This window comes from Cnephaeus nilssonii, assembly GCF_951640355.1.
Source record: "Cnephaeus nilssonii genome assembly, chromosome: X".
NCBI lineage: Eukaryota > Metazoa > Chordata > Mammalia > Chiroptera > Vespertilionidae > Cnephaeus > Cnephaeus nilssonii.
The window spans coordinates 126605184-126630613 of record NC_137071.1 but is presented as its reverse complement, the minus strand read 5'-3'; the positions used below and the strand labels follow the sequence as shown (position 1 = coordinate 126630613).

At 49.5% G+C, this 25430-nt stretch overlaps 2 protein-coding genes and 1 pseudogene across 4 annotated transcripts; all 3 read right to left on the bottom strand.

Moving 5' to 3' along the window:
- Positions 1-128: 128 nt before the first annotated feature.
- WDR45 (WD repeat domain 45) lies at positions 129-6550 on the bottom strand. Of its 2 annotated transcripts, none has more exons than XM_079765307.1 (11): positions 6435-6550; positions 4338-4409; positions 4126-4200; positions 3932-4036; positions 2759-2867; positions 2544-2638; positions 1589-1668; positions 1266-1474; positions 1085-1186; positions 850-995; positions 129-600 (listed from the first exon to the last, which is right to left on the bottom strand). In XM_079765307.1, exons 2-11 carry the CDS (start codon positions 4390-4392, stop codon positions 491-493), a joined length of 1086 nt encoding a protein of 361 aa, XP_079621433.1. In that variant the 5' UTR covers positions 4393-4409; positions 6435-6550; the 3' UTR covers positions 129-490. The 2 variants fall into 2 exon arrangements, with proteins under 2 accessions (XP_079621433.1, XP_079621434.1); XM_079765308.1 differs by having other exon boundaries at positions 2759-2864.
- A 4385-nt stretch (positions 6551-10935) lies between these two features.
- LOC307096366 (UPF0488 protein C8orf33 homolog) lies at positions 10936-11519 on the bottom strand (annotated as a pseudogene). Its single transcript has one exon. The product of its transcript is annotated as a UPF0488 protein C8orf33 homolog (transcript).
- A 4564-nt stretch (positions 11520-16083) lies between these two features.
- Positions 16084-24495, bottom strand: GPKOW (G-patch domain and KOW motifs). The gene is made up of 11 exons (XM_079764803.1): positions 24311-24495; positions 23468-23622; positions 23245-23369; positions 20467-20576; positions 19500-19713; positions 18795-18936; positions 18345-18450; positions 18022-18145; positions 17861-17930; positions 16538-16623; positions 16084-16443 (listed from the first exon to the last, which is right to left on the bottom strand). The coding sequence occupies exons 1-11, from the start codon at positions 24484-24486 to the stop codon at positions 16309-16311; spliced, it is 1443 nt and encodes a 480-aa protein (XP_079620929.1). The 5' UTR covers positions 24487-24495; the 3' UTR covers positions 16084-16308.
- Positions 24496-25430: the final 935 nt, after the last annotated feature.

Below are 25430 nucleotides of genomic sequence, written 5' to 3'. Positions count from 1 at the left end.
CTGTCAGAAGGACCGGAGCAGGATCCCACCTCCTTCCTGTCCAAGTAGGTCACACCTTTCCTGGACACTTCTGCAGTACCTTTCAGCCTCATCTCCTCCAGGCCCCACCCCCGAGGTCCAGCCATAAATACTATTCATTTTTATTCAAATTCATCATATCATTGATTGGCTCTTTCTGGGAAAATTTTTTTTATCCCCACAGGTTGGATTAGGGCACTTCCTCTGGGGACCTAGTACTCTTCTCCAGGTTGGGAGCCCCAGGGCATCTGCTGCTCCTCTGGGTCTCTGGCCTGGCCCTGTGTGCACACAGTCCTTAAGGACACAATCAAGAAGTGCTTGGGAGAAATGAGCTGTTTAGGCATTGCTCTGAGGAGTGGAAAGTGTGCACCTGCCCCATTAGTGCTTGCTGGCTGGTGGCTTTCGGCACTCCCACTCCCATAAATGCTTTGCACTTTGCCACTGCAGGTCCCTAGCACAACCCACGGGGTCCTTAAAAGTCATCATCATCACAGATGTCAAGGTACACATCGAAAGCCTCTCTGTTGCAGTTTCCATCAGGAGTGAAGACATATTTGTGGAAGGTCCCATCTACACAGATGGCTGGAGGAGGGGGGGGGAAGATCAGTAAAAAAGTTAGAGGCTGCCAAAGCCACACACTTGAATACAGGCATCCCATGGCTTACAAATCTCCTTCCAGGCTTTTGCCCGCATGCCACTCCCCTCACTGATAATGGAGTTGAACCACCCATTCCAGCTTCTTTAGGCTTCCTATTCCCTAAAATTCTTTCAGGTCCAACCTGCAGGCCTTTGCCCATGCAATACCCCCAGTCAAGGGTTCGTCCCACTTACCAATGACAGAGTTGACATTCTTGGAAGTGTTGCGACCGAAGGCGCAGATGCAGGCCGACTCAGCAGGCACTGTGAAACTCGCCAGGCTCCACTGAGAGTCCACGTATTGTCCAATCATAGGCCCGACTTTGCCCACTCGAGCTAGCCTGCAGGCAGTACTGACTAAGCCCAGGTATGGTACATGGGCAGGGGTATGGGTACATGGCAGGGTGGGGCAGGGGCAGGGGGTACTCACGCAGAGCGGCGGTTGAGGCGGGTATCCTTGAGGGCAAAGATATGGACCGTGCCCTTATCACTGGAAGCGCACAGGAAGGAAGAGTCATGGCTGAAGTTGATGCTGGAAGAGAAACCAGCCATTATGCCTACCTGTCATATGGCGTGGAGTCGCTGGCCCACCATGTATACCCTGTGCTCACCAGTAGAGGGTGGCAGGGTCAGTGCCTCGGCGTAGTTCCACCAGTTTTTCCTTGGACTGTGTGTCAAAAAGGCGAATAAGGGTGCCCTTCTGGGAGGCCGAGGCCACTACGGTGCCTGGCTGGTTCAGGGACACACAGGCCACGTCGCTCTGATGTGCGTTGATGGTAAATGGCGCAGATGAAGTGCCTGGCTTTGTGCTTGCCAGGTCCTATGATGGGAAGGAGCAGTTTGTGCTTGGGGTAGAGTATGGAGGGAAGGGTCCCAGAGTCTACAGGGAGAACTTGCCTACCCCCTACTCACTTCTGCCCACTGGACAACTCACCACAAGTTGCAGACTCCCGCACTTGTGTCCTGGGAACACTAGCAGCTGTTTCTCCAGGCTGGGGCAGAGGTCACAGAGCCCTAGGGTGTGAGGATGAAGTAGGGGGAGGGTTTCTGGTGAAGGGGAGGCAGTGGCCAGGCAGGGTCTCAGAATGGACAGAGCTGGGTAAGGGCTGGACTTGAACCTTCCATGATACATGTTACCTATAGAACCCTCAGGGTGCTGTCCTCAGCTGTGATCCCCACTAGATCCCCTTCTTCCCTATGCAGCTGTGGCAGCCCCGGGAGGCCCAAGGATCCCTGATCCACCCACCCACGTGCTTACTAGGTATGTTTTTTTAAAAAAATATATTTTATTGATTTTTTACAGAGAGGAAGAGAGGGATAGAGAGTTAGAAACATCGATGAGAGAGAAACATCGATCAGCTGTCTCTTGAACACCCCCTACTGGGGATGTGCCCGCAACCAAGGTACATGCCCTTGACCGGAATCGAACCTGGGACCCTTGAGTCCGCAGGCCGACGCTCTATCCACTGAGCCAAACCGGTTTCGGCTTACTAGGTATGTTTGCTCTACCATCTGGAGCACATGAGTGGGGCAGGGCTAAGGGTTGGGAGAGAGAACTGGCTAAGGGATGGGAAGATGAATAGATGGGGAGTACAGGGGTTGGCAACAAAAGGAGGTTTACAGCTGCATTGTGACATTCTTTTGAGGAATCCTGTCTCTTGTACTTATCAGAACTTGCATGTCTTTTCTCATATGAACAACTGTAAACCTACTTTTGCCCACCCCTGTATGTTCATCCCAGGCCATCTGAGTATCTCCGTGCAAAGACTCTCCATGCCTCTTTTCCCCCCGCTTCTCTCTGTGTACCCCTCCCATGTTCTCTTCATTTCTTCCCCTCCACCTCATCCCCTGCCTCCTGCCCTTACTCCTGCATATCTGGGTCTTCTTACCCTTTGGGTTGTCCCGGGTGTCGAACTCAAACAGCTTCCGGGGATTGTCAGGGAAGGAGTACACATAGATGCGGTTCTTCAGCACAATCACAATTCTGTAGGCATCACATAACACAACAGCCATGAGGGGAGGGCAGATGTTCAGGCAGAACTAACCCTCTCATCTGCCAAGGGGACCTCCTACCTCCCCCACCCCCAGTCCTCCTCAGGCTCACTTGTCATGGCGCATGCGCACAGCCAGCACTGCCTTGGTGAAGGTGAACTCCAGCACCAGCTTATCCTTGGAGTCCTTGCCCTCCCGGGCATCATCCCAGATCAGCACTGCTGGGAAGTTGGGCGCATTGTGGGGGCCAAGGTTTAAGCTGAGGGACAGCCCTGCTGATACAAAACCCACCCTACTCCCCATGGGACTTCCACCCACTTGTTTAACCTTTCACTAACATCCGATGTGAGCCTCACACAGCATGAGAACTGTTATACCCATTCACAAGTGAGGAAACTGAGGCTTGAAGGGATTGAGTATTCACTCAAGGACCTCACGGCCCATCAGCCAGCAAGCAGGGACTTAATCCTTTCACTATTTCTGCCTCCAGGGTCCTAGCCCCTATACTCCCGAGATTTGTGAGAAATCCTAGACTCCCTGACTTGCCTAGGGCAAGTCTCTTGCCATGTCCCAATGGGATCAACAACAAAAAAACACTTTAAAACAAGATGGCACTTGAGACTCAAGACAAGTGAGCATTGGGGAGACAGCTTCAAGATATTCAGACCTAGCCTGACCAGTGTGGCTCAGTGGTTGAGCACTGACTCAGAAACCAAGAGGTCACCAATTCGATTCCCAGTCAGGACACAAGCCCGGGTTGTGGGCTCAATCACCAGTAGGGGGCATGCGGGAGGCAGCCAATCAATGATGTTTCTCTCTCATTGATGTTTCTATCTATCCCTCTTCTTTCCTCTCTCTAAAAATAAATAAAAACATATACATAAAAAATTATGTTAAAACCTATTGGTTAGATAGGTCATTCAATCTCTCTGGTCCTCAGTTTCTTCATCTGTAGAAATGGGATATTGATACTTCCTACCATATAGAGTTACAGTGAGAGTTAAATGAGTTAATACACATAAAGTGCTTAGAACAGTACCAGGCTCACAACAAGTACCCTATAGGTAAAGACATGGTGTACAGGAGACATTCAATTAATGTTTGTTAAATTAAGACAAAACATCAAGCTTCTTAAGCTATAATAGTCATGACTTCTAAGCTGTAGGCCTCACTGTTAGACTTTCAGGTGCTCTGATGTCTTCATCTTCAAGTGCCTTGGGGTTCCTGGAGGGGGCCATGATTCCAGGGAATCTGGGCCAAGGGCAGATGAGATAAGGGCACTTACCTGAGATCTCTGAGAACTTGGGACTGCTACCACCGCCCACCAGGGCCAGCAGGTTGGAGCGGTACAGCATTTCCACCAGGCCCATGCTGCCCACCTGCTCATGGTCTGGACAAGGACCAGGGTGTCAGCAAGGGTGAAAGCTAATGCCCAGTCCATCCCTTCTACCCACTGCCTCTTCCCCACCAATGGCTCACCCAGGTGTCCCTTCTCCATCAATGGCTCCACGTTGTAGATGCGTACGCCTGTCTCCATGGCACAGCAAAAGCAGCCTGGGGAAGAGGAGGAATCCAGGCTGCCTCAAAAGATGTCCACGTGGGAAGCTAGGACAGGCTGCCTAACACCCATCTCTAACCATTCTATCCCTTCCTCCCTCTCTCCCACAAGGTTACAGGTATGAGTCTCTTACTTTGGTCTTGGTTGAAACGCAGGCTGGTCACCCCTCGAAGTGGTTGCTGAGTCATGATTCAGGATTGCTTCCCTGGACACAAATGGGGATAGGGTTGGAAAGAGTCCTGGGGTCTGCCCTCCAAGTCTTAGAACTCCTTTCCCTAATTAATTTTTTTCTTTCTCCTCCCACTCTGCTACCAACTAACCACAGCATGACTGCAAAGAAGACAAAATCGGGGCAGAGAGTCCTGGGGTCTCCACTCTAAGCTCCCAAGACCCCAAACAGCATGGCCAGGAACCTCTCACATTTGGCTACCCTGACTTGGACCCTTTACCTCCTTCTTATTCCCCAGCCCTCACAAGCTTCTTGTCAGAAAGTAGTAAGAAAGTAATTTCTCCAGTGATATCTCCTCCCTATACCCAGGCAATCCTGGCCCCAATACCCAACATGGCCTGGAGTCAACCCTCCACCCACTTCCCATCTTCACACCTGAACCTAGCACCCAACTCCACAAGTCAACAAATGGGGAGAGGGGGCTAGAACATCCATCTCTTCCTGCACCTCCATGACCTGGGCCTGAGACCAAGTATGTTTGGTCCACTGTCCAGAACCCCTGCAACCTATTCCACCACTCTAGTGTTCTCACACCTTCCCTCCTCACAGGCTTCCCCAAACTCCTTCAGGATCCCAGCCTACCTCCAGATGACCCCTTCTCATGCCATGCTAACTTCCTCCCACCAGGACCAGCCTGGATGTTTCCCTAGATCCCCTTATGCCCTAAAGACCCTACCTCAGAATCCCCTATCACTCCAAGTCCCCTAACCCTGGAGGACAGCTTCTTCCATGTGCTCTATTGTCCATGACTCCAACATGGGTTGGCTTGGACCTACCCCCAGGAATCCTGTCCCCTATGCTTTGTTAATCTCTCTCTCTCTCTTTTTTTTTTTTTTTTGAGGGAGAGAGAGAGAAACATCAATGATGAGAGAGAATCATTGATTGGCTGCCTCCTGCACGCCCCCTACTGGGGATTGAGCCCCAAACCAGGCATGTGCCCTTGACTGGAATCGAACCCAGGACCCTTCAGTCCCCAGGCCGACGCTCTATCCACTGAGCCAGACCAGCCAGGGCCCCTATGCTTTGTGGACAAAAAAGGGGCTCTACAGAAAGTAACCCCACAGGGTAATCTGATTATAAATTCCTAACTGGGCAGGTCATGGTGGGTAGTCACACCACAGGCATATAACTTCTTCAGTAAAAGGCTTATCTTTGTCTTAAGCAAGCCCTGTCCATTGTTTCTGCTAATTTAGGATAACATACCTTTGAAATGCCACCTTTCAGACCCCTCCCTCCTTCTAATCCGAACTCCACCTTGCTTTCTCCCACCTTCATGTAATCTTCCTTATGTTCTTGCCTGAATCTCAAATGCATGAAAGAAACTGCAAACTGTTATTCTCCGAAACATTTGAGATCTTGTGTATTGGCAATTGCAGTCAGTTTTGGCTTAAGTAAAATAAAAATTCAACAGGTCTGGACGTTTCTTATGTCGACAGACTCTTCCGCCATACCACTTATCCTCTCCCCATGATCCTGCCCCAGAGCACATCTACCCCTTTAAGACCATTGTCCAGGCACACCTCCCAAAACCCCTACCCCCGCCCCCGCTCCTGCCCCGGACTTCCTTAAGTTTCCCATCCTAGAGTTCCCATACTCCCTTCAAACCCTGATCTCCCCAGGAACTTTGCCCAGGCATACCCTTCTCCATCCTCCAGGAGCCCAAACCTCCGTTCTTGCCCCGTACCACCTCATTCCCCAAAGACCCATTCTTTTGACAGCCCCACCTTCCAGGACCACACTTTTTTTTGGACTCCCATTCCAAAGATCCGAACCACCCAAGAACCTTGCCCAGGGATGCCTCGCACAATGACCCCTCCTCCCCAGCATTTCTTCATGTCCAAGATAGCACTCATACTCCTTCCACCACCAGCACCCATTCAAGATCGCTGTCACAGATCCCCTCAACCACCAAGACCCTTGCTCAAAAGGCCTCCCAGCTCACCCCCCCAAACTCCGACCAGTTCTGGAGTTATGTCCCAGCTCCCCGCCACCTGTACTGACCTGACCTCCGCTCCCGCCTCCCGATCCTAGGCCCAGGTCTGGGTGCCGCCCGCGGCACAGCTTTCTGACCTCCAGGGCCTTGACACCCGGCTCCCTTGTTTACATCAGGTCTCACTTCCGGGGGAGGGAGCCTGGCACCGGAAATGACACATCCTGGCTAGAAGGTGAGGCCACAGCCTTCCTTGTTCCGGGTTTGGAGCAACGCGAATGAAAACTGCGTTCTTCTTAGAGGGCGCAGAGAGTGGAGGAAGCTTCGCATGGTCATGAGTGTTTGAGGGAAATGAAGAGGGGTGGGCGAGGGAGCCTTCCCCTGGCTAAGTGGGAAAGGGCCGAGGATTTCCCACTTGGTTCAGCTTGGAGAGCTAGAGGAGTTAACTTTCTGGGCAAACGAGACTTGGACCTCCGAGGTGGGCTAGAGTGGCCGCGCTCTGTTAATACCTTGTTTTCCCAGACTCCTAGAGAGAAGACAGGGTGGGAACCCTCGGGCGGAGGTGGGCTGTCTTGGAGAGCTTGAAAGCTGAGACTATCCACCCTTGGCTGTGAGAAACCTGGGATGGAATTCTCCCACCCAGCTCTTTATTTACAAAGTGAAAATGGTGTTTTGCCTTCCCCAGGTAGCTCAGTTGGTTATAGCGTCCTCCCATTACACTAAGGTTACGGGTTCAGTCCCGGTTTAGGGCACATACGAGAATCAACCAATGAGTGCATAAATAAGTGGAACAACAAGTCAATGTGTCTGTCTGTCTCTTTCAAAAGTTATTTATATCTAGTGGACATCTGTTTTATTTATCCTTTTAAGCTGATTCATGGCATTCCATGGAATAAATGTAGCAGTGTTCAGCTGTTACCCTGCTTGTGGCCAAATGCTTTCATGTACTGTGTTGTCAACATCATGGAGGACTCCATTGCTATGCTCCTCAACAAAGCCAGGCTTCTAGCCTTCTTCATCCTACATTTCTTCGTGTCCCAGATCATATTTAACTTCCATTCAGTTTGGCTTCTGTCACTCCCATATCTCTGAGATGGCTCAACCAGATCACCGATGAGTAATAATCTTGCCAAAGCAGCATTTACTTCCCTATCCTCTCCTGTGATTGCCCAGCACATTCCACAGTCTCTTGCTCTCAACTCTCTTGGGTTTCTCTGACATCTCTAGCTAATCATCTTTATCCAGTTTCCAAATATTAGAGTATCCTTGGGATGATCCTGGCCCCCTTAATTTTGTAGACAATATTGTCCCTGAAGTGACTTCATCTTGTATCATAGCCTTAATTATTGCAATTTTTGGGGGAGATCCACTAATTTAGGCCTCTATGCCAGACCTCTCCTGAACAGTAGACTCATATATGCTATGGCCTGTTTGACATGTTTACATGGATGTCTCAAGGCATCTCAAATGTAGACCATCCAAACAGATCTCTGGAATTTCCCTGGCTCAAATACCCTCCTGTCTCTGTCATCTCAACCAATGGCAAGAGCCTTGAAAACAGTATGCTAAGTGAAAGAAGCCAGTCACAAAGTACCACTTGCATATTGTATTGTTAGGTCAGAGGAATTCCAGAAGCCATGCATGCAACCGGTGGTGAGGCAGATAACAAACTAGTGCACCAGACAGATGGCGACACAAATGCTGGTCCCTTCCTGGAACCCGTGATGGACCAGTGCTCCAGGCAAATGGTGACGCAGATATTGGCTCCATTCCTGGAACCCCTGCCCCCGGCAGAAATTCCACCCACCCTCAGCTCCTGGTCCTCCACCCTCACTGAACACCTGTATAAAAAAAGTGCCTCAGCTCCCGTCCAGCGAGACTTCTCCGGCCCTACCCTCAGGACCGGTGAACCTCTCCCGGGAGTGCAAGACTAAACTTCCTTTTGACTGGCCTGGACTCTGTCTTTGTTCCCTGCCCCTCGAACCTCACATGTATGACTCCATTTGTATGAAGTGTGCAGAATAGGCAAATCCATAGAGACAAAAAGTAGATTAGTGGTTGCCTGGGGCTGAGGTAGGAGGAGGAAGAAAAAGGGCAATGATTGAAAAGAGGTATGGGGTTTCTTTTGAGGGTTGTGGACGAAAGGGGACATATGCTGACATAACAAGCTCAGGGGAGGCCTGCATAGCAGTCTTGCAAACTCAGAAACTTAAAGTAACCACAAAGGATGGTCTGAAATTAAACTTCAACTCAACGCAGTTATGGTGGCCAGTTAGATCCTAGGCCAGTATCTTCCTTGACAAGGTCAACCTTTACCTTAACTGAGCCTATCTGTCTTTTTGCATCTATGATAAGATACCCTTGAAATATCTAGGTAACTTGTAACTTCCCTTTTTCTGGAGCCCCTGGTGTAACTTCCCTTTTTCTGGAGCCCCTGGGGCACAACCAACTGTGGTGGGTCCCAGGAAAGATACCACAAATTCCTTCATTATCTTGTTATTTGTTCCTTCACCCACCTAAGTATGTGTCCATCATTTTACTTTTTATCCAATCCCAGCCCCCCCCCCCGCTTTGTTTTATCCCACCTCCTTAATCTATCACCAATGGATTTCTTGTAACCCACCTCTGTCCCTCCTTTGATTGCAATGTATACCGTATTTTCCAGTGTATAAGACAACTTTTCAACTCAGGAAAATCTTTAAGACAACTGGGCGTATAGAAGATTTTCCTGAGTTAAAAAGTCGTCTTATACGCTGGAAAATACGGTAAATACAAATGTAACCCACCATTCTCCGGAGCATTATCTCAATTCATTGAGGTTCTGCTTCCCGGCCTAAGTCAACAGTTTGGCTCAAATAAACTCACAAAAATTCTTTACAGGTTTCAATGGTTTTTTATGTTAACAGGGTTATGAAAGTGTTCTAAAAATGATTGTGGTGATGTTTGTATAACTCTGTAAGTATACTAAAAAAAACAATTGTACACTTTTTATTTTTAAAAAGATTTTTATTGGTTTCAGAGAGGAAGGGAGAGGGAGAGAGAGATAGAAATCTCAATGATGAGCCGAGCCCTAACTGGTTTGGCTCAGTGGATAGAGCGTTGGCCTTCGGACTGAAGGGTCCCAGGTTCGATTCCGGTCAAGGGCATGTACCTTGGTTGTGGGCACATACCCAGTAGGGAGTGTGCAGGAGGCAGCAGATCGATGTTTCTCTCTCATCAATGTTTCTAACTCTATCCCTCTCCCTTCCTCTCTATAAAAAATCAATGAAATATATATTTTAAAAAAAGAAATCTCAATGATGAAAGAGAATCATTGATCAGCTGCCTCCTGCATGCCCCCCACTGGGGATAAAGTCTGCAACCCAGGCATGTGCCTTGACTATGAATCATACCGGAAATCACTTGGTTCATCGGTAATGCTCAACCACTGAGCAACACTGACTAGGCTCATGTATATATTTTTAAAATATATATTTTATTGATTTTTTACAGAGAGGAAGGGAGAGGGAGAGAGAGTTAGAAACATCAATGAGAGAGAAACATCAATCAGCTGCCTCCTGCACACCTCCTACTGGGGATGTGCCCGCAACCAAGGTACATGCCCTTGACCGGAATCGAACCTGGGACCCTTGAGCTCACAGGCCGATGCTCTATCCACTGAGCCAAACTGGTTAGGGCATGTACTTTTAATTGTAATGAAATACACCTTACATAAAATTTACCATCTTAACTATTTTTAAGAGTACAGTTCAGTAGTGTTAAGGATATATATTTTTAAAATATATTTTATTGATTTTTTACAGAGAGGAAGGGAGAGGGATAGGGAGCTAGAAACATCGATCAGAGAGGAACATTAATCAACAGCCTCCTGCACACTCCCCACTGGGGATGTGCCCGAAACCAAGGCACATGCCCCCGACTGGAATTGAACCTGGGACCCTTCAGTCCACAGGCCAACACTCTATCCACCAAGCCAAACCAGCTAGGCAGTAGTGTTAAGGATATTTACCAGGTACATTGTTCTACTTCCAATCTCCAGAACTTCATCTTGCAAAACTCTATACCCATTAAACAACTCCCATTTCCCTCTCCCCTAACTCCTGGCAACCATCATTCTACTTTACATTGTTACTGTTTTGTTTCTTTCTGTTTTTGTTTTTACTATTTTTTTCTTTACTTAAGCACCATCCGGTATAACAGCATGCCTTTCCTAAGTGAGCACCAATGTGCAATTATGCAGCTTCCCCCTCACCCTCAGCCACAAAGTCTAACCCTGAAACCTGAGCAAGACATTCCTGTCACATGCTGACACTTCAGTTGACTGCAGAAGCCCTTTAAATGGACAATCTTCTTCTAGCAGCAGGAACCATTCATCTGAAAACCTACAAATGGGGTCTTGTGCTTGTCAGACAGTATTCAATACGCTGGCCTCACATCTGCCCAGCAGCCATGGCACCAGGTTAACTGACACTCCACGCACAGACCAACCCCACATCCCTCCTTCTAAGTGCACTCCAGGCAAACCCCTACACCCTAGAGGGCAAGGGGGCAGTTGCGGGATGGGAGGAGAGACTAAAAGAAATGGAACCTAAACTCTTCATCTGGAATGTCCAGGGTGGCCTTGGTTCCCCTTTCTAGGCGGGGCCTACAGACCCTTCAGCTCTTCTTTCTGGTGGCCTCACCTGCAGGCTGCACGTGGGCTGAGTGGGCTGCTGTCTTGAGAGCCCACAGGGCTTCGCACCACTCGGCTTCCATCTGAGCCCTGTAATCCCCAAACAAGGAGCGCATCAGCTGCCTCTTCCTGGGCAGAGGGATTCTTTAGCTGTGCAGGGTTCCGATTGCCCCAATAGCCTGCTCTTTCTGTTTCAGGCTGGGTCTCTGCATCTTGAGGCCCAGTTCCAGCTACTCCACGCACCAGGCCAGTTCCCGAGCCAGCTGCTCCGCCTGGGCCTCCGGACTTGGAGGGGATTCCTCTGGGGCCGGCTTTGAGCAGGCTTTCCCGGCTCCATTCGACACAGAGGCCCCGATCTGGCTTTTCTTCTTCTTTTGCTTCCTAGATGCTGCGTTGCCTTCACCCTGGAGGTGTCACTGCACATGGGGTGTCCTGGGGCTGGGGCCGCTGGTGTCTCCTGAGCAGGATGTCCTAGGGTCGCCATGCGCTGCAGTCACTGCCACTGGAACCCTCTACTTTACATTTTTATGAATTTGACTACTCTAGATACCACAAATTTTGTCTTTTGGTGACTGGCTTATGCCACTTAGCAAAATATCTTCAAGGTTCATCTGTGTTGCAGCATGTGTTGGAGTTTCCTTCCTTTTATTTAGTTTTTTTTTTAATTGGAATTTCCTTCCTTTTAAAAGGTAAATAACATTGCATGTATTACCACATTTCCCCCTTTTTTGTTTATTTTGTATACTAGAGGCCCTGTGCACGAAATTCGTGCATGGGTGGGTCCTTAGGCCTGGCCGGTGATCAAGGCCGATCAGGGCCTTTTGGCGTTCCTGTCAGCTGCTGGCCAGGCCTGCTGGCAGGGGAGAGGAACGGTGGTAGGTTGGCCAGCTGCAGGATATTGGCTGTGGGAGCACACTGACCACCAGGTGGCAGCTCCTGCATTAAGCCCCCTGGTGGTCAGTGCACTTCATAGCGACCCGTCATTCCAGTTGTTCTGGTCACTTAGGCATATATATATATATATATATATATATATATATATATATATATATATGCCACACTTCGCTTATTCACTAATGGACACTGGATTGCTTCCACCTTTTGACTATTGTGAATAATGCTGCTATGAGCATGGGTGTGCAAAATCAATTCTTCTGGCTATATATCCAGAAGTGGAATTGATGGATTAAATAGTAATTCTGTTTTTTTAATTTTGGGGGGAAATGCCATACTATTTTCGATAGCAGCTGCACCATTTTATATTCCGACCAATAGTTCATAAAGGTTCCAATTTCTCACATCCTCACCAACACTTATCTTTTTTTTTTTAAATAGAACCCATCCTAGTGGGAGTGAGACCCAGATAATTGTCACCTGTATGGCAGTTCCTGAGACACTTCCCCTTACAGAACTCATCTTTGTTTGACCTGACACAGAACTGTTTGCATAGCCATTTCAAAAACAGTTGGTGGTCATTGTTTAACTCCACAGTTGCCTGCAGTGGTGATAAGAGTTAGAGCAAACAAGAGGTTGACCAATAAACATGAAAGTAAGAGCCAAGGAATAGAATGTCCAGAGGGGGATTTGAAAAGCTCTGAAGCCCTGGCTAGGTAGGGCCTTTGGTTAGAGCACTGTCTGGCTATGCCAAGATTATGGGTTCGATCCCCAGTCAGGGCACATACAAGAAATCAACCAATGAATGCAAAAATAGGTGGAACAACATATCGATGTTTTTCTCTCTCTATTCAATACATAAAATTTTTTAAAAAGAGAAAAGTTCTGACATATTCCTGGGGATCTGGAAGGACAGATGCAGGTGCATGTGCAAGGCTGTAAGCAGACCCAGAAAAGAACTGAGGCGGCCCTAGGCTCTCACCTCTGTGTAACCTTGAGGCTCTGTGAGAGCAAGAGTGAAGGCTGAGGCAGAGTAGGCTAGGCATTCTGGACATAAGGCAGTACTCACTAACTTTAGGCCCCGTTTTCAAAGGCAGGCTTGGGAGAAATGTTAACTCCAGGAAATCAGAATCTGATGAAAGATCTATTTTAAGTATCATGGTGCACAGAGGAGTTGGAGGGATTGTCCACAACTCCCAGGTTATGCCATGTTGCAGGGCAGACACAGGGGACTGGTGCCCTTCCCCAGGGAGATCTGAGCCCTTCTCAAGGGTGTTACCAAGATGGATTTATTATGATTTGGAGAAAGGAGTAGGCCTTCTTGACTGGGTGAAGCACACACAGCAGAGGAAGCTGAGTACTGGACATGCCAAATTGGTGATAAGAGTTAGAGCAAACAAGAGGTTGACCAATAAACATGAAAGTCAGAGCTAGGGAATAGAATGTCCAGAGGGGTATTTGAAAAGCTCTGAAGCCCTGGCTGGGTAGGGCCTTTGGTTAGAGCACTGTCTGGCTATGCCAAGATTATTAAAAACTGAGAAGGGCTCTGTCTCAGGTAGAATTTGGTTGCTCCAGGTAACTGGATTCTCAAAAAGGTTATTGTTAAAGAATCCTCAAACTCTAGAATCCCAACCCTTCCCCCGGATTAAAAATACTACCAAGTGGTCCGGGTGAGGCCATGCGCCCCAGGGTCCGGGTGAAGCTGGATCCCGGGTCCGGGTGAAGCCGCGCGCCCCTGGGTCCGGGTGAGGCTGGGTCCCGGGTCCGGGTGAAGCTGGATCCCGGGTCTGGGTGAGGCCGTGCGCCCCTGGATCCGGGTGAGGCTGGGTCTTGGGTCTGGGTGAGGCCGCGCCCCTGGGTCCGGGTGAGGCCATGCGCCCCTGGTTCCGGGTGAGGCTGGATCCTGGGACCGGGTGAGGCCGCGCATACCTGGGTCCAGGTGGGGCCACGCGCCCCGGGGCCTGGGTGATGCTAGGTCCCAGGTCCGGGTGAGGCCGCGCGCCCCTGAGTCCGGGCGAGACCAAACCAGAGGGAGTCGGACCTGCATTACCACCATTTATCCACCATCCAGAGCTGAAAAGTCAGTGCCGACAAGTACACATAAGGAACTGGTGGACATTGAAATTGGGTCTCCAAAGAACTGTTGGTCCAGAAAGAAACTTACTACAGACTGATTCATTTGCCTGTCAGCATAACTATTATTGCTCGTCTCACATTCGGTTCTTATAAGTATATTTCTAGTGACACATGAACTCGCTCATCTAGGGGAAATGATGAACAACATAGACTGATGAACAAGAACAGACCCAGAAACAAGGAGGCATCGATCAGACTGTCGGGCCTCAGAGGGAGGGTAGGGGAGGGTGGGAGTAGCGGGGAGAGATCAACCAAAGGACTTGTGTGCATGCATACGAGCCTAACCAATGGTTAAGGACAACAGGGGGGTGGGGGCATCCGTGGGGAGGGGTGGGGGATGGGAATGGGGGGATGAGGACAAATATGTGACACCTTAATCAATAAAGAAATTAAAAAAAAATACTACCAAGCCTGGAATTCCAAGGGTAGTGTATGCACTCACAATGACTGGATATAGGTGAACTAGGAGTAGGGTTTGTGCCTGCTATCTCCCTTAACAAGCCTGTTTGGTCAATCTTGAAAACAGAGGAGTTCTGGAATTAGGGAATGACAAAAAAGTCAGTCTGTGCAAGTGTACTTCATGTTGGGGTTAGTCAATATTGGAAGGTTCCGTAATCATCTCTTACCTTAGGAGCACATGGCTATTCTCATTGTGGCTCTAAACAGCAGTCTGCCCCTGCTTGGCAGTGGGGGCAGCAACTTATCTTTACTATCCTGCTCTAGGGGTGTTTTAAGTTCTCTAGCACTGTGCCGCATTCTGACCCATCAGGACTTTGTACCAGTGGCCTAGATCTAACTCAAATCTTACTTATTACATCTATGACTTAGTGACTGGGGATGATTTAGAAACAATTGTGCCACGCTGGCTGGGTAGCTCAGTTGGTTAGGGTCATCCTGATAGGCCAAGGTTTTGGGTTTCATCCCTGCTCAGGGCACATATATCAATCAATAAATGCATAAATACATGGAATAACAAATGGATGTTTCTTTCTCTCTAAAATCAACAATTTTTTAAATATATATTGATTTCAGAGAGGAAGGAAGAGGGAGAGATAGAAACATCCATGATGAGAGAGAATCATGGATCGGCTGCCTCCTGCAAGTCTCCCACTGGGGATGGAGCCCTCAACCCGGGCAGTGCCCTTGACCGGAATCGAACCTGGGACCTTTCAGTTTGCGGGCCGATGCTCTATCCACTGAGCCAAACCAGCTAGGGCTCAATAACAATTTTTAAAAAAGAAAAAAAGCAATTGTGCCTAAACTCCGACTTCCCTTGTTGATTTTGTATCTCAGACCATTAAACAGAAAAGTTTGAGGATTCTTTGACAATAACCTTTTTGAGAATCCAGTTACCTGGAGCAACCAAATTCTACCTGAGACAGAGCCCTTCTCAGTTTTTTTATTTTATTTTATTTTATTTATTTATTTATTTATTTATTTTTTAGAGAACATAAGGGAGAAGCATCGATTTGTTGTTCCACTTATATATGTATTCACTGGTTGATTCTTTTATGTGCCCTAACCAGGGATGAAACCCAAAACCTTGGCCTATTGGGATGACGCTAATCAACTGAGCTACCTAGCCGCAAGGCAAAAGATTTTTTACCTTCAAGCCAAAGTTTTGGGGCTAAAATGGGGTCCATGAAAATAACTGGCTCCTTTGGAAAGGAGTGCTAACATATCCCACTCATGGGTAGATGCTTCCGTTCCTCTTCACTGCCATCATTGGACTCAAGTTATGCTCTGAACCAAGATGAGAAGCAGAGCCACTGCTAGGATTCTTGCTCAGAAAATTGTCCAGAGATGTGGTGTTCCAGACTCCATAGTATCTGCTTAGGGGACAGATTTCATAGCTTCCGTGTTCTGAGTGAGTTTGTGAGCGAATGGATCCTTTAAATGGTCTGGCAGCCCAAGCAGGGCAGTAGGGCTGAAAAAATGAAGTGGTTCCCACCTCGGCGCACCTCCCACCTCCACTCACAGCTCAGCATACCATTTATGAGCTCTTCGTCTAAGTATTTGAAATGCTTTTTATTTTATACAAACTGCTGATAAATACTACGTTTGTTTCCGGCCTCCCTTCTGGTCCATCCATTTCATGCCCTGTCCCTGTCCCAGGGCTGAATTGCAAGTGCAGGACAGGGCAGTGACAAGGCAGGCTTTTGACAATGTACAGAACTGGTAACTGAAAACAACAACAACACCAAACAATAAGTGGCAACTGGGGAATGGAATGGGTCCACGGGTCAGTCTTCATCTGAGTCAGTGGGGCCTATGTACTCGCAAACAGCATCATAGTGAAGCTCCAGCAGCCGATTCTCTCTCCGCAGCTGAACCACAGCCTGGCTCTTCTCTCTGTCCCAGCTCAGCAGATGGCCCACCTAGAGTAGGGAGAGTTGACGTCAGCCAGGCCAACCCAGACCCTGGGACACCCCTTGCATGCTCCCACTGCCCATTCCCAGGTCTGGGACTCACCCTTCCAGCCTGTGGCCCCAGCACCACCATCACCCGTTTGCCCTGGACCTTGGGGATGAGGGTCTCGAGCATGTCTTCCCTGATGCCTGCAGAGAAGGAAAGGGGGGGTGAGGGCGGCAGCCAAGGGCCAGCCCAGCCAGGGTCCTGTCAGAATGGTCTTTCATGTATTCCCTGGAGCCACCTGTACCCTGTTGACTGATGGGAGTCCTACTATACCCATTTCACAGACGAGGAATACCTAAGGAGCAGTTCCTAGCAATGTTGTACCAAAGGGAGCATTTACATACAAGGATGATGGGTGGTGGTGATAACAAGACATTGCCTACTATGACCATGTTTAAGCCCTGCCCTGCATGGGGAGTTCAACACACACCCACATAAGGCTTCAGTCACAATAGGAAGACATGGGTCATTTCCAGGCTACTTTTGCAGATGTGGAAAGCGGGGCTCAGATAAGTATCTAACACCGTGTTAGAGGATGCTGGGCCTTGCAAAAAACTTCAACTCTGCCCAACCTCCCAGCTTTCGCCTGGACAGGCTGTTGGACTAAGCCTTTTTAAAAGAATACATTTTTATTGATTTCAGAGAGGAAGGGGGAGGGAAGAGAGAGAAGAGAGAAGAGAGAAGAGAGGAGAGGAGAGGAGAGGAGAGGAGAGGAGAGGAGAGGAGAGGAGAGGAGAGGAGAGGAGAGGGGGAGAGAGAGAGAGAGAGAGAGAGAGAGAGAGAGAGAGAGACAGAGACAGAGAGAGAGAGGGGGGGGGGGAAGAAACATCAATAAGAGAAAATCATTGATCAGCTGCCTCCAGCATGCTCCCCAATGGAAATTGAGCCCACAACCCACAACCCGGGCATGTGCCCTGACCAGGAATCGAACCGTGACCTCTTGGCTCGTAGGTTGATGCTCAACCACTGAGCCATGGCAGCCAGGCTAAGACAGCCTTCTTTTTTTTTTTGTGTGTGTGTGTGTATATTTTTTTTTATTGATTTCAGAGAGGAAGGGGGGAGGGAGGGAGGAAAAGGGGGGGAGAGAGAGGGAGAGAGAGGGAGAGAGAGAGAGAGAGAGAGAGAGAGAGAGAGAGAGAGAGAGAGAGAGAGAGAGAGAAACATCAATGGTGAGAGAGAATCATTGATTGGTGGCTTCCTGCATGCCCCCTACTATCGAGCCCATAACCCAGGCATGTACCCTTGACTGGAATCAAACCCGGGACCCTTCAGTTCTTCATAGGTTGATGCTCTAGCCACTGAGCCAAACTGGCTAGGGCTAAGACAGCCTTCTTGATCAGCCTCCAGGATGATGACCCAGTGGCCATCCCTCAGACTCACCATCTAGGACCTGGCCTTCATCTGTTCGACACACACAAGTATCTGGGCTGAGGACATCTTCGATTATCATCTGGGGAGAGGGTCAGGGGACATGAGAATGTTAGCGAGTGAAGGGGGCCAGTCCCTGGGGGAGGAAGGGGACCTAGGCTGCGGGTGCCTACCTTGGTGTTGTAATACTGGCCGCGCTTGTGCAGTTTGTCCACAAAGCGCACACGCAGGTCCCTGTGCAACCAGTGCTGCCTCCTCGAGGCTGCTTTCTCACTCTTGGCTGGAGGCTCATCTTGTCTGTGGAGACAGGGCAGACACCAGGCTTGGTCAGATGTGTGTTCTGGCCGCCCCACCTTTGCTGATGCTGTAAAACCCACCCAGAGTACCGTTTCTAGTTCCTTCTATGCACCTGCCTTGCCCTGGAAGCCTTCTCTGACTGCCGGAGCCTCCCCACACCCCTACCTTCCTCTGTCACCCCAGATGCCCAGGGCCCCACCGGTCTGGAAGGTGTTTCCGCTTCTCTTCTGCTCCCTGCCGGGTGGAAAGTTCTGAACCCTTCCGCAACGAGGCTGTTCCGTTCTGTTGCCCTGAGGAAGTTTTGCCTGTTCAAGGGGGAGAACCAGGAAAGACCTTCAATGTCTCACCTCAGCCTCAGACCACCTCCCATCTGCCAAAGTGTCCCTTCTTCCAAGCATGCCTTTGCCTGGACTATTAGAACGCTCTCCCCTTCCTCTCAACTGTCTCGGCCTCGTTATGGTTATGCCATAGTCCTAGCTGCTCTCACCCCCTAGCAAAAGAGAGGTTCACCACCCTAAATAGACCTCCCGAGGGTAGGAAATGGTTTCCACACCACACACACACACACACACACACACACACACACACACACACCATGCGAGCCCAAGACAAGCCCTCTCATCCCCAGCTAGGTAAAAGGCTCACTCACTGGGATCCAAGGAGTTCTTGGAGTTCTTGCCAAATTCCTGCTGGGAGACAGGCCGTAGGCAGTACTCACTAACAGTCACCATGCGGCTCCCCATGGCCAAGCGAACCATGACCCGGGCATTGTCAGGATCCAGGCCTTCCACCTAAAGTGTTGGGAAGAAGTAGTTAGGCAAAGGTTGAGTGGACTCGACCTACATTCCTAGGACCAAGCTTTCCACCCTTACCTCTAATCGGCCTGACCCGTGTCTCCCCCAGCAGACTGTGACCCCTGAGAGTGGGGACCAAGCTTGGCCCAGGCCAGGTCCTGGAAGGTGAGTCTGACGGATGGCCATTGACATCTGAAGGCTGACTTTGACCCTGAGGTCTGGGACTGGTCCCTGTGTCTCCTCCACCAGACTATGACCCCTGAGGGCTTGGACCAGGCCTAGTCCCTGTGTTCCCCCCACCAGACTGTGGGGCTTGGGACATATTTTAAGCATTTAATCCTTACGCACTTGTGGCATATGGCATTCTCTCCCCCTTAGTTAGAAACTGAGGCTCAGAAAGGCCCAGCAAGTGGCCCCAAGTTACCAACTAAGGCAAATAAGGCCTAAAAGACAAGGACTCCCAGCCTTTCCATCCCAAACCCAATTCTTCTCCGTTCTGACCCTCACATCAATATTTCCTGCTGCCCGTCTTTGGCTCCTGGCACATCTCGGTTCCTTACCTTCCCATAGAGTCCTCGGTAAGGGCCAGAAAGAACCACCACAGCTCCTCCAGCTACCAGTCCTTGAGGCTGGTCTTCCTTATCCTTCTCTTGCTCCTCACCTGGCCTCGGCGGGCGGTGGGGGCCGGAGGGGGCCAGGGCCTGGACCTCAGCCAGGTTGGCGCCCAGTCCTAACCCTTTAGGTCTCAGTGAGTTGACAGGGGGCTTCACCACTCTGTAGAGAGCACAAAATATGGGCGTGGTGGGGTATGTAAAGGTCTTCAATGCTCCATTCCCCCCCAACCCCTACCCAAGTCCCACCCTTTCAAAATGTTTAAGAGTGTACTTCCCCATCTGATGGTAGGAGCACTTTGACCTACAGAAATGGCAATTTCATTAGATTCAACCCAGTAACATGTTACATATGCCACCCATTACAGAAGATCCTTAGTATAACCAAATACACTAATATTTGTACAGGGGAAATCATACAAATATTCATACCAAGCAGGAGAAATACAAAACAATGTCAATTCAGGTCACATTTGGCTGCCAAAACAATTACGATAAAAAGTTTGGTTTTCAGAATTGTTTTGGAGTTTAGAACTGTGGAGAGGGATTGTAAGTCTGTGTGGTAATAGCAAATGTCTAGTCTATGCTTATTTGGGGCCAGGACCTCCTGCGAGTGCTTTACATGTATAAGTTCACTAATTTCTCACAACAGACCCTGGAGGTCAATGCTGTTATTATGCCCGTTTTTCAGACAAGGAAGCTGATGCCCAGAGAGGCAATCTTTCCATAAATGGGATCCAATCATGGAGTTTCAAAGGGCAAAAAGGAGTTTGAAACAGCAGTGTGAGAGACTCCTGAATTGGTTAGGGTGGTAATGTGCCCTTCCCATGCCTAGATGGTGCTGGGTGGGCAGTAACCGCAAGGGTCTCGTTTACTATTCTGTCTGTTGTCCCCATGGCCCTACCCCAGAACTCACTGACTGAAGGTGCGACCGATGCCCTGGCCAGGTTTCCAGCCCATGCCCCGCAACATGGCCAGCCCATACGCCTCCACAGGGACCGCCTCGTAATCGGCCTCCTTGGGCACCTGCGGGTTCAGGAGGAGGAAGAACAGTCAGACTTTGCTCACAGTAGCAGGCCTCTGAAGTGCATTTGCTACCCCCTACTGGGTAACCCTCAATGCTTCTTTTCCAATCAGCTTAAGTGTAACTTTTGATTGACTCTTGCCATCCCTCACTTTACGCCTCTAGTTCAGTCCTTCAACAGATATTTACAAAGCACCTATTCAGTGCCAGGTACTGTTCTAGGTGCTGGGGATAAGGCAATGAACAAAACAGACACACAAAAAAATCCTGACCTTGTGGGGCTTATGTTCTAATTGTAGGACACAGAAGAAGTAAAATACATAAAACATGGTATGTCAGGTGGCAATAAGGTATATGAAGGAAAGGAAAGCAGGTTAAGGAGATGAGAAAGATGAAGAAGGGAGTGTCACTGAGTTGACATTCTGAGGAGAGACCAGACGGAGATAACAGGGAGCCATGAGGATGTGAGAAGGAAGATGCAAAGGCCCTGAGGCAGATAAGATCTGGTAGGTGTGTAAACCATCATGAAAGTAAGTCAACCTGACTGAAACAGAGATGCAGAGGCAGAGAGGGCTGGCAAGAAATTAATTAAGAGAGCTGGTCAGGAGTCACAAGAGGGTGGCAGGTCCAAGGGGGACCAGCTAGTGAGTAACTATAATAGATCAGATGAGAGATGCTAGTGGTTCAGACCAGCATGCCAGTAGTGGATGGGGAGAAGTGGTCAGATTCTAGATGTATTTTGAAAAGGGACATGATAGGATTCTGCTGACAGATTGTATACAGGGTATGAAATAAAGATGGGAGTCAAAGGTGGTGATAAGGTTTCTAGGCTGAGTGAGAGGAAGGATGGATGAAACTGCAAGAGGAGGGAAAACGAGAGAAATGAGGCCAAAGCTAGAACAGGATGGAGAGTGAAGTGAAAGTTTTTTGTTTTTTATGATGAGAGAAACCAGAAGACATCTGAAGGCTGATGAGAACAGTTCAGTCAAAAGAGATGGTGGTCTGGGGCTGTAAGAAAACTAGGCTCCAGCCCTAGCTGGTTTGGCTCAGTGGAAAGAGTGTCGGCCTGCAGACTGAAGGGTCCCAGGTTTGATTCCGGTCAAGGGCATGTACCTGGGTTGCAGACTCAATCCCCAGCCTTGGTTGGGGAGTGTGGGAAGGCAACCAATCAATGTGTCTCTCTCACATTGATGTTTCTCTCTCTCCCTCTTCCTCCTACTCTCTCTAAAAATTAGTAGAAAAATATCCTCAGGTGAGCATTAAAACAAAGAAAGAAAGAAGAAAAGAAAACTAGGCTTCAAAGAAGCACTGCAGCCCTGGCCGAGTAGCTCAGTTGGTTAGAGCCGTGGTCAGCAAACTGCGGCTCGCGAGCCACATGCGGCTGGCTCTTTGGCCCCTTGAGTGTGGCTCTTCCACAAAACACCCCGGCCTGGGCGAGAATATGTTGAAGAAGTGGCGTTAGAAGAAATTTAAGTTCAAAAAATTTGGCTCTCAAAAGAAATTTCAATCGTTGTCCTGTTGATATTTGGCTCTGCTGACTGATGAGTTTGCCGACCACTGGGTTAGAGCATCATCCTGCTATGCTAAAGTTGTGGGTTCAATCCCCAGTCAGGACACATAAAGAATCAACCAATGAATGCATAAGTAAGTGGAATAACAACCCAATGTTTCTCTCTTTCTTTCTCCCTTCCTCTCTAAAACCAATAAATAAAAATTTCAGAACAAAACAACAAAAGGCACTGCAAAAAACTGTGAGTGAAGAGGTAAAATGTAGGTCTCTGGGTATGAAAGACAGACTTGGTTCCTTCTGTAGACACAACCCTCACCTCTCATGGTCTTACCTCTCATCATCACTCCCTCAATTCTTTTTTTAAAATATATTTTTATTGATTTCAGAGAGGAAGGAAGAGGGAGAGATAGAAACATCAATGATGAGAGAGAATCGTTGATCGGCTGCCTCCTGCACGCCCCACACTGGGGATCGAGCCCGCAACCCGAGCATGTGCCCTGACCGGGAATCGAACCGTAACCTCCTGGTTCCTAGGTCGACGCTCAACCACTGAGCCACGCCGGCCGGGCTCCCTCAATTCTTTATACTCACTCCAGACACACAAGTTGCCTCCATGTCAGATACGTTATCACATAGATTTCCTGCCAAAATGCCATTGTCTGGGTTGCTGCTGCCATTAGGAGTACTCACCCTGCTCTTCTTTTTCTCACTAAACCCTAGCTGTCCTTCCAAGTCTCTCTCCTACGATTCTTGTCTCAGTCTTCATCATCTGTAGCCAGTAGGTTTCCTTGCTTCCATCTGCTTACTAGTCTGTTCTGCTCGCAGCAGCCAGAGAAATCATGCCTTGTCCCTTCTCTGCTCAGGGCCCTCTCATGGCTCTCATCCCATTCAGAGTAAATCCAAAGCCCTCACCATGGCCCACAAGGGCCTGCTTGATGTAGCTACCATTTCTGACCTCATTTACTACCCCTCCCCTTCACTCATTCCAATCCCGTTACATCAATCTCCTTGGTGTTCCTCAAACACTCCAAAGGATGGGAGGAAGGGGTAGGCAGCAGGCCTCTACTACACACACAGACTTTCCCTGCTCTGTGCAGGGAAGGCCTGGCAGATAGGGAAAAGAGCAGCTGGGGCAGGAGGGGGGTGAGGGGCCAGCTCACTGTCTCAGCCCGGGGCTCGCTGCCTGCCCCTTCCTCGTTGGGGGTGCATCTTTTCTGGATCATGGGGATAGCGAGCGTGGGGTCGACACCCGCATTCTCTCTTTCCTCCAGAGACTTCTTGGATTCTAAGGAAGAATGGGAGGGAGCAATGAGGTCCCACCATACCCTTCCACTTTTCTAGTGTTCTTCCTTCACCGGGGCAAGGCAAAGAGGGATCACTCACCCTCAATGAGCTCCTTCACAGCCTGGGTCAGCACCCCATCCCCAGTGACCTCAGTATCTGTGGATAGGCCAGGGGCCTGGGTTAGTGGCTGCCTTCGAAGGTCATTCTGGATCAAAGGGATGACGAGCTCCTTGGGGGCTTCTGAGGGATTCACGCTGATGTGAACACAGAGGGATTAAGTCGGAAGAGTAGCATGATCAGTGGTGCTGAGCCACAACCCTTCATTCAGAGAAAACACAGAGCCAAACTCACCCACAGGCCCACGGACCAGGCTCTGTCTGGTTCTTCAGTTACATCTCTGGATATAACCGGAGAACCTTCTTTGGATCCCCTCCTCCACCCCCAACAATTACCTGTGCCTTTCAGTAATCAGTCCTCAGTCAATGGCTTCCACAATGACCCACAAATCACCATCTTCAGTCCAGACTCTCTCCAGAGCTCCAGGCTCCACACCCGCCTTTCCAAATTAGGCCGTGGATGGCCTCCCCCAACCTCAATCTGCCGCTTCATTCCGTTCCCATATCGGAGAAGCCCCACCATTTCAGTTGAGACACTAGGGTCCTGTCATTCTCTCCTTTTCTTCTTTCAGAACGCACACACCTCAGGGCTCCCAAATCCTAAAGACGCCCCCCTCTCAGGATGTATTCTCTCTCGTCAATCCCCAGGGCCATCAGGCTCAGTTCTTCCTGTCCTACAAACTCCCGCCTTCTCTCCTCCACGAATTTCCTCACGCGGCACTCAGGCTTTCCAGGCCACTGGCACCGAGACAGCCAACTCAGACTGCACCCTCCCCCTTGCACCCACCGCACCGATTTCCAAGGGTTGAAAGAACCAGCGCTTCACCTCTGCAGCTTCCTCCCTTCCACGGTCTTCAAGAAATCCTTCTCTTCCGCAGCCGTACCCCGGTCGTCTCCCCGGTCGGCCAGCCGTCTTCGGGCAACCGTACGACTGAAGCTAAACGAAACTGGGGCAGTAGAGGGTCCCACGGGCCGCGAAACACCTTCTTCTGAGTCCGCCATCTTGCTCCTCTTCCCAGGCCCGCGCGCTGCTTGCTGGGAAGTTTAGTTTGGGCCCAGTTTGCCGGGGGCCGGAGGACGGGCGCTTGAACTACATTTCCCATGAAGCACCGCGGCATCTACCCGCGAAGACGAATCAGGGGCCGTGGGAAGTAATTGCCGCTTTTACTTCAGAGACGCACTTAGCGCCAAGCATGCCGGGAAATGTAATTCCTCCGGGAGGTAGGCGTGATACGAGTGGTGTCATTCTTGCCCTGCATTTATTTCTTCGTGTAGGTATCTGGCAAGTATTTATTGATCGCCTACTGTGTACATGTTACTGTGCCCTACTGGTGTGGAAAGTGTAGGTAAGATAAATAATTAAGGGGGGGGGGGATCTGTGAATACCAGTTGTGTAAAATAATACAAAATAGACTTGTAAATAATGCCCACCGATGCAAGATTTAATACTTGACAAGCTTTAGGTTCAAATATTAATAAAATAGCCCCGACCGGTGGTTAGAGTGTCGGCCTGCGCAAAGAAGGTTCGCGGGTTTGATTCCCAGTCAAGGGCACATGCCCTGGTTGCAGGCTCCATCCCTAGTAGGGGATGGGCAGGAGGCGGCCAATCAATGATTCTCTCTCATCATTGATGTTTCTGTCTTCCGCTCCCTCTCCCTTCCTCTCTGAAATCAATAAAAATATAAAATAATAATTTAAAAAATAAATAAATAAAATAGACCTCCTCCTCTTTAGAGGCTTATAGTCCAGTAGGGAACAATGACACGCAAATCCTTGGGGCGCAGGCCCATTGGGGCCCCCCCGCCCTGCGTACCAGCGCCACCACATCGACCGCGGCTCCTGCCGCCAGGGGGCGCCAGGAGCTGACTGGCGCTGGGCCCCAGTGGCTGGGGAGCATGGCGGCCTGCTCCGGGAGGGTGGGGGAGAACGGGTCAGAAAAACCCCGA

Excerpts from the sequence above, each read along its gene's own strand:
- WDR45 (XM_079765307.1), bottom strand. The coding sequence starts at position 4,392 with ATGACTCAGCAACCACTTCGAGGGGTGACCAGCCTGCGTTTCAACCAA. Across the intron at positions 2,639-2,758 it reads GTGCGCATGCGCCATGACAA|AATTGTGATTGTGCTGAAGA; the intron begins GTGAGCCTGAGG and ends TGATGCCTACAG. Across the intron at positions 601-849 it reads GAATGTCAACTCTGTCATTG|CCATCTGTGTAGATGGGACC; the intron begins GTAAGTGGGACG and ends CCCCTCCTCCAG.
- GPKOW (XM_079764803.1), bottom strand. The coding sequence starts at position 24,486 with ATGGCGGACTCAGAAGAAGGTGTTTCGCGGCCCGTGGGACCCTCTACT. Across the intron at positions 18,937-19,499 it reads ACCGAGGACTCTATGGGAAG|GTGGAAGGCCTGGATCCTGA; the intron begins GTAAGGAACCGA and ends CCAACACTTTAG. Across the intron at positions 18,451-18,794 it reads CAAGAACTCCTTGGATCCCA|GCAAAACTTCCTCAGGGCAA; the intron begins GTGAGTGAGCCT and ends CCCCTTGAACAG.